Source organism: Drosophila arizonae, chromosome 2, assembly GCF_054131065.1.
Source record: "Drosophila arizonae isolate 15081-1271.41 chromosome 2, UAZ_ARI_1.0, whole genome shotgun sequence".
NCBI lineage: Eukaryota > Metazoa > Arthropoda > Insecta > Diptera > Drosophilidae > Drosophila > Drosophila arizonae.
Genome location: NC_142922.1, coordinates 4,887,112 through 4,896,783, shown reverse-complemented (window position 1 = coordinate 4,896,783; position 9,672 = coordinate 4,887,112). Strand labels below are relative to the sequence as shown.

Genomic DNA, 9,672 nt, shown 5'->3' with positions numbered 1-9,672 from the left:
TTAGTTACTAAGTAAACTACGCAATAGAGCAACTAAGCCAAAGATAGATGGAGAGAGAGAGAGGGAGAGAGGGAGAGAGAGGGAGAGAGAGGGTGGTAGTGGGCGCACAGGTAAAAGTGGCAGCAGACAGGTAAGCGACTATAAGTTTTTGGTAAAATCTGCGCTTAATTTGAAAAGTTCGACTACGCTCGAAGTGGCAAACCTTTTGCCAATGCCCAGCAGGTGTAATAATACACACACACACACACACACCCATGCATAGAAATAGTTATGCCTGTGTCTATGTATATGTTTACCAATACAACTGGCGGCAACTTTTTGCATACAACTTTTGGCCACTTAATTGCCAAATCAGTCGAACGGCGAATTAATGAAAAAACTTTGTGATTTATTTGCGCATTGCCTGGGCAGCTTCAGTTGGGTGTTGGCTTTTGTTGTTGCTGCTATTGTTGTTGTGGTCAGTTGTTGCCCACACGTAACCAGCATTCAGTCAGATGTCAGTTTTAATAATTTTTTGCAGCCGCCCGGCAGTGTTATCAAAAGGCCAAACTAATCAGAATCACAATCAGCCAGCACAGACAGCAAGCTGTCAGAGAGATAGAGACGGCATAAGAGAGAGAAAGAGAGAGAGAGAGAGGGAGATAGCTGTAGGGTGAGTGAAGTAAACCCTTTTCATGAATAACTCGTCCTAGTGATAGACAGACACACACAAACACACACACACATAGAATTTATGCAAATCTGGCCAAAATTGAAATATGCAGATGTTTCGTTTGAAAATGTATTTCACATTTTACGAAATTTGCAACATAATAAATTCCATTTAAGGATGGAGCTTAGTGCGGTTGCTAGGGGCAGGAGGCGGTTGCTCGAGGGGGGGGGGGGAGGCGTGTCAGGTTGCGGGGCAACTTAAATTAAGTAATAACTTTTATGCGTCTTGACCTTAGGGTGACACACGCACACACACACACGCACGCACACACGCACAAGACTTTGTATTAGCTCGTTGACAATTTCTTGGCTGACTTTTCTGCCTTTGTGGTTGAAAGGTTGTGCGTGCGTGTGTGTGTGTGTCTCTGTGTGTGTGGCGTATTTTCTTATTTAACTTGTATAAGAGCACTAAAGTTGCCGCAGCAGCAGCAGCAGCAGCAGCTGGGTTTGGGCCAAGTCGCTCGGCATTTTGGGGTTAATTTTCGCAGCTCATTCAGTGCGGCGAGTCGAAAGGTTAATGTGATTAATGTTTACTTAATGAAAATGAAGTTATCAAGTTGATTCTATCAATTTGCCCAACAGACAAAGGCACCCCCTGTCCCTCTCTCCCCCTCTCTGCTGCTGCTGCTGCTGCTGAATCATTTGTGCCAAAATAACTTCAAATGCAAATAGCCAAGTGGTTTCGACTTGGTTTTGTGTGCTGGCTGTTGGGCATATTAGTTGACTGAGTTAGACAGGCTTCGGCTAGACCAAATATTTGTTGCCTTTTAAAGTCATAGTCGGAGAGCTGTGAGTGTGTGTGTATGTGTGTGTGAGTGCTGTGGTTTCTGCAATCAGACGCCTGGGCCTGGCCAAAGGAATTTAATAAAAAGCAGTTCAATTAAACGCTCTTCAGTTGGCTTTACTTCTCGTCCTTTCGTTAATAAATGCGTTTAACGTTTTCAATCAGCCAACTGCCAAAAGGCTACACAGACAGGCAGACAGACACCAGCAGCAGCAGCAGGAGCATCGGGAGAAGATGCGGGGCTTGGGATTTGGATGCTCTGGTTGCGAGGCAGCTTGAAATTCAGTTAAGCATTTCACTTATTTGCATATAAATTGATTAAAAAGAAAATACATGCAAGGCATTCACACATACAAACAGGCACATCAACACACACAGACACACACATATACATACATACATACAGAGTGGAGCCTTTGCATGTGTCAACGGCGCAGCAAAGGACGAAAAGGTCCTCTGCACGTTGCCCTGGCTGCCTGGCGCTGTCGCTGGTCCTTCTCTCTGTCGCCGCTGCCCCCCGCTGCCCTCCCTCTGCATCCGCTGCCCCCTTTGGAGTGTCTCTGGCTCTGCCTGCCTCCGATTTCGACAATTTCTGACACTTCAAATGCGTATGATTGTTTCCTTTTGATCAGCGAATTGTGAATTGATTCACTGATTGAGTTCAGGTTCAGTTGATGCGACGACAATGTCAACACGCCCAAAAGGACATGTCACATTTGCCTGCCGGACTAAAAGCTTTGCACACAGACTAAGGGCTTACGCATTCACATCGAGTTTACTCTGGATCCCAATTCGAATACCTTACACACACACACACAGACACACACACACACACGCACGCTAACGCTCCACGCGCTGTACATGATCCGATTTCTGTCTTATGTGCTTAGTTAACCTCATGTGTATTCAAATCTGTCAAATTGGGATATTTATAAATAAAGGATAAGGGCGTAGAAGTATCTTATGGATGTATAATTTGGCATTAGATCTTGTTAACATTGTTGGAATTGTTTAGAAATATTGTTTGATTTATATAATGGATTTTTTTGATTTTTATGATTTTTTTACTTTTTGTATATTTTATAGTTAATATTTATTTACTTAACATAATTCTTGAAAGTGAATTATTTTTTATTTTTTTTTTATTTTGAGTCCAAGTCATTTAAATATAGTATCTTAACAGCCCGAATAAATGTATTTATATAAGTATTTAATATTATACATTAGTCTTTTGAAATATGTATTAAGTTATTTAAGAACTAAAGATTGTTTGACAGCAATCTCCAATGATATTTTATATATTTATGTAACCTCTGTTAAAAATAAATTGTAATCAAAGGATTTATATGATTTATATGATGGTTGTCAAAAAAATATAATGCAGAAAACTAAAATAAAATGAAATATAAATATTTTTATATCAATAAAAATAGGAAATCGTTATATAGTGGTAAATCCGTAACAATTAATAGGACGAAAATAGCCTAATTTCATTTTTATTGTACACCAATAAAGGGTATTATGAGGTAACATGAACATGAAGTCATAAAACACATTGAAACTTGATGTTGAGGGTGAGTCAAAGGCTGTGGCATACCATATCTACAAACATAAATATACATGAAAATATAAACACATTTCATGATAATCGAGAGTGAAGACTGCTTAGTCATGTTATTAACTCGGCTCTCACCTATCAACCCGTTGTTCTTGGAGCTAGTCAAAGCTCGTATAATACTAAAAATAATTCATGAAGGTGCTTGAAATAATCGATAAGTTTTTACGTTTTCATAAAATCGATAAAAATTCATATCAAACGTTCGAGACTTTTTTGATTTTAAATCATTAAAACCAGATCGATAAATATATATATCCCAATAAATTTAATAAATAAGCTAAGGAATAACTTATGTCAATAAGAAAAAAAAAAAAAAAAAAACAACTATTAATAATTATGTTGTTATGTTAAAAAATTTAATACAAAAATTTAAAAAAAAAAAAAAAATGTTAAAGCTAAAAAAAGTCATATAGATAAATATAAATATATAAAACTATTATATATACTTTGATAACATAATTTTCTGCAGTGTATGCCCAAGTCGTCTCAACCCGCTAACTAGCCCAATTAGAGTAACTGTACAAACAGTTTGTTAAGATTTTCGTAGCTTATTGATTATTGTAATTAAATAGCTGTGGCAATTGGTGCGACAATATTTTTGTGGCGGTCATTGTCCGCGTTCGTTGTGTTGTGGCCAGTTGCCTGGTTGCTTCAACCACCTGGCCTAAATGTGAATCAAGGGCTACTGGCCAAGGTTCGGCGGGGTTCAGTTTGCTTTCGATTTGCGGTCAGTCATGTTCTATAGGCCCGTGCGCAAGTCGAGCTGGCGGCGCAGACACAAGGTGAAACCAATTAGCGGGCTAAATAGTGAATCACCCATGGACTGTGCAAGAAAATATGCCACAAGAATGCCTTAAAGCGGGATAAAGTAGGCCACATAAGTGCTGTTCAGTGTAGTTGTGCCACCTGCTTTCAGTTCGGTCCCTAAACATTAATTAGGGTAGCAGCATGACATTGTTCGCCAATCACCTGCACCGCTGCACCACTGCACCGCTGCACCACTGTTCAGCTTAATGACCAGCTAACATGCCAACGTACTCTAATCCTCCTTTCAATTAACCAACTGCACGAAGCAACACACATACACACACACACACACACACACACGCACACACACACGCACGCACACACATTTTCACATAGATAGTGAAAGCAATTGCCATGACGTGTAATTTGGCAAATTAGTTTGTCGTCCGCTATTTGATTAGATGGCTCGAAATTAATAACTCGAATGCCAAATGCAACATGTCCCATAACAATTCATAGATGGTTGATCAAATAAAGATTATTTGTGCTTTCCAAACTAATCACATTGCTATACAATACACCCAAGTACTTCCAATTGATCTACTAAAGGAATGTGACTTTTGAGAGTCATAGAAAATATAGTATATAACTTAAGAGAATGCTACAATTAGTTAAATGAAGCAAAGCAAACCGAAAAAAAAAACTAGCTAGTAAATTAAATATAATAATTAAAGTTCTGAAATATTAATTGTAAATAATCAAATGCAATAATGAAAAAATTTTTATTATTATTATTATTATTATTATTATTATTATTATTTTATATATTTTAAAAAAGTTTTTTTTTTGTGATTTACTTAACTTGATATTTTATTGACAATCACATAAAGTTATAAACTTATTTTTAAAAGTTTTTAGCTCAGGCTTTTCAACTGAGAAATTATATTTATTTTTCAAATTCAAAAACTTGATTAAAAAATTAATTTATTAGGAATTTAAGCATATATTAAAATTATAAAGCAATAATATAAATTTAACGATTTAAAATAAACACTAAAAATAGTGTTTAGTAAATTAAAATAAAATATTAGCCCGAATCAATTTCAATAATCAAGTCAACTTTTAATGAAAATTTACTTAAATTATGACGAATGTAATTTATGCCATAGATATGTATATTAATTGAATGAATGAATGAATGAATGATTTTTGTATGAATATTTGCTGCAATGACATAAACAAGAAATATTCAGTTGTTGAAAATATAATCAAAGGGTATAAAAAAAAATTAAATTTGTATTTAGAATTACTTTACTAATTTATTCAGTAAACATTATTAAATATAGAAATAATAAAAAACAATTTACTTTTTATGTAAATATAGTTAAAGATAAATTTTCGAGACTTAATTTGCCTGCTAATAATAAAAAAAAATTACTTTTTTATATAAATGAGACTTAATTTAACAGTGCAACTTCAACATATTTTTTTGTTGTATTTTAAATTTATATTTTCTTATAAAGAAATCTCTACACTATAGAGTCGCACTCTAGTGCAATACTAAGATCACAAAGGGTTTTTTTTATTGGAGTACCCCTAGTGCATGCCCAACTAATCGTACCCTCTCTCAGTTCACACAAAGCTGTTGCCGCTTTTTAGACATTGCGTTTCGAGTGAAATTCTGATTGCATAGTTTTAGGTGTTTTGCTTTGGGTTCAGGTTTTGATTGCAGTCTGTCTGTTTGCCTCTTTATCTGCCGCTTTTATCTGCAACAATTTATCGGGCATGACATCGTGTGACTGTGTATGTGTGCGTGTGCGAGATTTCTGTGTCGCGTCACATGTTTGGCCCGGCCAAATAAAAGCCCGTTCTGAGCGCAATATTAACTATCTGATGGGTAGAAGGCCGCAGCTTTAATTGAAATAAAATGTTTTACAGTGCAGCGGGCCACAAAGAGCCAGAAACAGGTGGCCACAGCACGAGCGAGACAGGTAGATAGTTGGACAGAGCGAGCAATTGGCCAAATGTATGAATCAGTCAGACTGGCCCCACTGTCTATTGCGGCCCACTGTCTGTCTGTCTGTCCGTCTGTCTGTCTGTCCGCTCCATATGACTATACATGTTTGTAAGTAAGTAACTAGTTTCGAGCTCCACACAGTCCGCATTTCATTTGCCATTCATTCCACGCTCTCTCGCTCGCTCTGTCGCTCTCTCGCTCTGCGGGCTTTGCGGCCTCTGCGGCCGCTGTGGCTCTGTCGCTCTGTCGCTCTCACTCTCGCGCTTATTCATTGCCGCCGTCGCCGCTTTACTTGTGCTCTTATTTTACTTCTCATTTTATGTTTTTTTAGCGCCTCGCATTCAGTTTGCATTTCAAAGCCGCTAAAGTAACAAGTATCTTGGAGCTATCCATTCGGTTGGGCGCCAAAAGGAAAACTTGCTGCAAAAGGCACAAATTTTGTAAACACTCGCCTCAAATACTAAGTGCAGAGTGCCATAGAAAAAGTACTCGACTCTCGCTGCAATGGATGTAAGTTGTTTGCTTTCTCATTTTATTCCGACCCATGCCCCGGCCTGCCTTTCTTTTCATTTTTGTTTGTGTGCCCAAGCCTGGCCGCACCTGACCTTCACCTTGGGCTTCAATTAAACAAATTGCACTGCAAGCGCTTTCACACAAATGAAAACAATTTCGTTGAGAGTCAAATCTGACGCACAACTCGAGAAGATCAGCTGAGCACCCCGACTACTCGATGATTCATCCTCAGCCAGCGTCCAAGTCTGTGGCCCTCATCATATATCAGAGCGCAATTACCCGCAAGAGTTTATTTATACAATCGCTTAGTTTATGAGAAACGCTTCGCATTTCTGGTTACTCATTTCGATTTCTCAGCTCTGAAAATAATGCGGCCTTTCATTTACGACTTACCGCGAAATATACCTATATATACATATACATATACATATATGTATATAGTAATTGTTGATGCGGTTGTTAACTATCTAAATTGAGGCCCCTTTAATCTAGACTGCGAAAGAGCTGTTGAGTGCTCTAAGAAGAAAACAAAAGCGTACAATTATACTACAGTTAGCCGAAGACTGAATGCCCTACTAGATGTGTAAGCAGGTGAAAGTCTCATATAAGCCATAAATAGATATAGATGAATATGATTGGATATAATATTATAGATAGATATAGTAAGATATTAAAATATAGACAAATATTTGAAAGATCTTATATAAGTATTTATCTATGACTTATATAAGATATTTCATATATCTATCTATATCGAAATATCTATTGATAGATATAGCTGGATATAGTATTATAATATATATAGATTAAGTTGTGAAGTCGGACACTTTGGCTTTTTTTTTTTTTAGGTTTAATTAATGTAAACAGAGGAAATAAGTTTTTCTCACTTATTTTTTGGGAGGTGTACATATGTATATGAAATTGTCGTTGATTCGATAGAATGAAGTTATCGCAAGAGTAAGACCTCTGATTGACGATATTGATGATATTGTGGACAACAAGTTTCGCTAGAAACTTCTTCAGAATAAATTAAGTTAATTTAATTAATTCATTCAATTAATGTAAATTAATAAATATAAATTAACTAATAATATTTTTGAACAGAATATCTGATTATTCAAGTCAGATTGCTGCCAATTTAGTTTATTTAATGACTTGATAGCAGCAAAGGCACTTAGCAATAGAGCTAAAGACAATGAGCTGCATTAAATTAATAATTAAAAAAAAAAAAAAATAATAATAATAATGAACTTCAGTTTTAATATCTTTTAAAGGCAATATTGTGGTCAATAAATATATAATTCAGTAAAAAAAAAAACTTTAGTATTAGTATAATTGAGATTATTCTCTCTTTCGTTTTAGAATCTCTTTCAAACAGCGTCACTTTGAACAACATCATTAATTGATTTTTTTTTGTAATGTAGATACAAATTTGAAACAATTATTATATATTTTTATAAATTTAATTTTTTTGTATATTTATTTATATTAAAATAACATTTTTTAAAAATATATTTTAAAAGGCATTATTATATACATGTACATATTTCATATTAACTTTTTCAATTTTTGAAATGAAGATAAAATTTGTAAATATTTTCCAGCAATTAATATTAAAAGCGGTTTAGATTTTTTTTTGTTTTTTGTTTTTTGTTTTTTTTTTTTCTTTTGTTTTGATTATATTAAAAAATATTATAAATATATTTTTATCTATTTTTATTTTTTTAAATAATTTTATTAAGCACAGATTCCATTAAATATGAAAGTTCCTAGAATATTGAAAATGTGAAAATATGAAAAAAAAAAAAAAAAAAAAAAAATAGAACAAGCGGAAGATAACCAGACATAAGGTGTATATTCGTATCAACGTTTTGAATCAACATCAATCGACTGAATCAAGGCAATGAGTCAATTTACTAAGTGGGTTGCTCTCCTTTCTTCTAGAGTTACTTTGTACAGGGTAGTCCAAGTTCGACTTAACCTTCTGGCCGCACTGTAGTAGTAGTATTATATCACTTACTTATCGACTCCACCATATATTCACTTTTCAATTAAAATAAATTACAATCAAAAGTCAATGTCTGTCGTTGCCATGGAAATACCCATTTTAAAGTTTCCCATTAAAAGTTGGGTCAATCGATAGGGCCGCAGTTAGTAAATGCCTGAGATATTGATTGGTCTACTTCACGCACAGCCCTCAAATGGAGACCTGTACACGCTGGAAGCGAACCTGGCCAACAGGGCGCTGAGAGAGCTGACAGATGGCGCCGACAAGGATCCCATTACCAAGTTGCGTTTGCTCTGCCTGAGCCGCGGCGCAACAGGCATTTTGGGCATGGGCAGGTGAGTTTCATTTGATATCGTATTATGATTATTTTTTTTTTCTTTGACGGCAAGTTTGAGAAATTATTCAATTACTTGTTTAATGGGCAATTATTTAATTAGGGCTTTTCGCGCCATGGACGACGACGGCAGCAAGGCCCTGAACGAGGAGGAGTTCATCTCGGGCATTCGGGACATTGGCCTGGACGTGACAGACGACGAAATCAAGCAGATGTTTAACGCGTGAGTCTCCTGCCATCACCTCAATTTCAATGCCAAACTAATGTCTTTGCTCTAAAATTAGCTTCGACGAGGATGGCAGCGGCTCCATAAATATGACGGAGTTTCTGCTCAAGCTGCGCGTAAGTTGCTTCAGAGGAATTTCCTGTTAATTAATATAATGGAACTCTTGAAATCTTCGAAATTTGTGCTCTGCAGCCGCCCATGTCGCAGTCGCGCATATCGATAATCGATCAGGCTTTCAATAAAATGGACAAGAACGGCGATGGCGTCATCACCCTGGCCGACCTGAAGAACGTCTACTCGGTGAAGGAGCATCCCAAGTACCAGAGCGGCGAGATGACCGAGGATGAGATCCTCACGGAGTTTCTGCACAACTTTGAGGGCGGACGCGGCAATCTCGATGGCAAGGTGGGAGGGAGTCTTAGATAACAGCTATAGCTAAGCTGCGGCTAATCTGTATTCCATTGCAGATCACACGCGAGGAGTTCATCAATTACTATGCCACAATCAGCGCCTCGATTGACAACGATATGTACTTTGATCTGATGATGCGTCGCGCCTATGTCATGTGAAGCGCCCCTTGGGTATTGTTGTCTACATAGCTCTCAATCTCGAGTGTCTAATTAACGAATCTAACTAGTCTTTAGTCCTGCTCATGTTTAATTTATACACACACATACACGCACACTAATAAAATCTTGGTATTTTTTCCCACAA

At 36.5% G+C, this 9,672-nt stretch overlaps 1 protein-coding gene across 2 annotated transcripts; it reads left to right on the top strand.

Annotated features, from left to right (window-relative positions):
* The first annotated feature begins 3,815 nt into the window (after positions 1–3,815).
* Positions 3,816–9,672, top strand: LOC108609053 (calcyphosin-like protein). 2 transcript variants are annotated; one of them, XM_018000734.2, is made up of 6 exons: positions 3,816–3,895; positions 8,585–8,733; positions 8,836–8,955; positions 9,017–9,074; positions 9,151–9,363; positions 9,426–9,672. In XM_018000734.2, the coding sequence occupies exons 1-6, from the start codon at positions 3,848–3,850 to the stop codon at positions 9,525–9,527; spliced, it is 690 nt and encodes a 229-aa protein (XP_017856223.1). In that variant the 5' UTR covers positions 3,816–3,847; the 3' UTR covers positions 9,528–9,672. The 2 variants fall into 2 exon arrangements, with proteins under 2 accessions (XP_017856223.1, XP_017856224.1); XM_018000735.2 differs by lacking the exon at positions 3,816–3,895 and adding an exon at positions 6,210–6,387.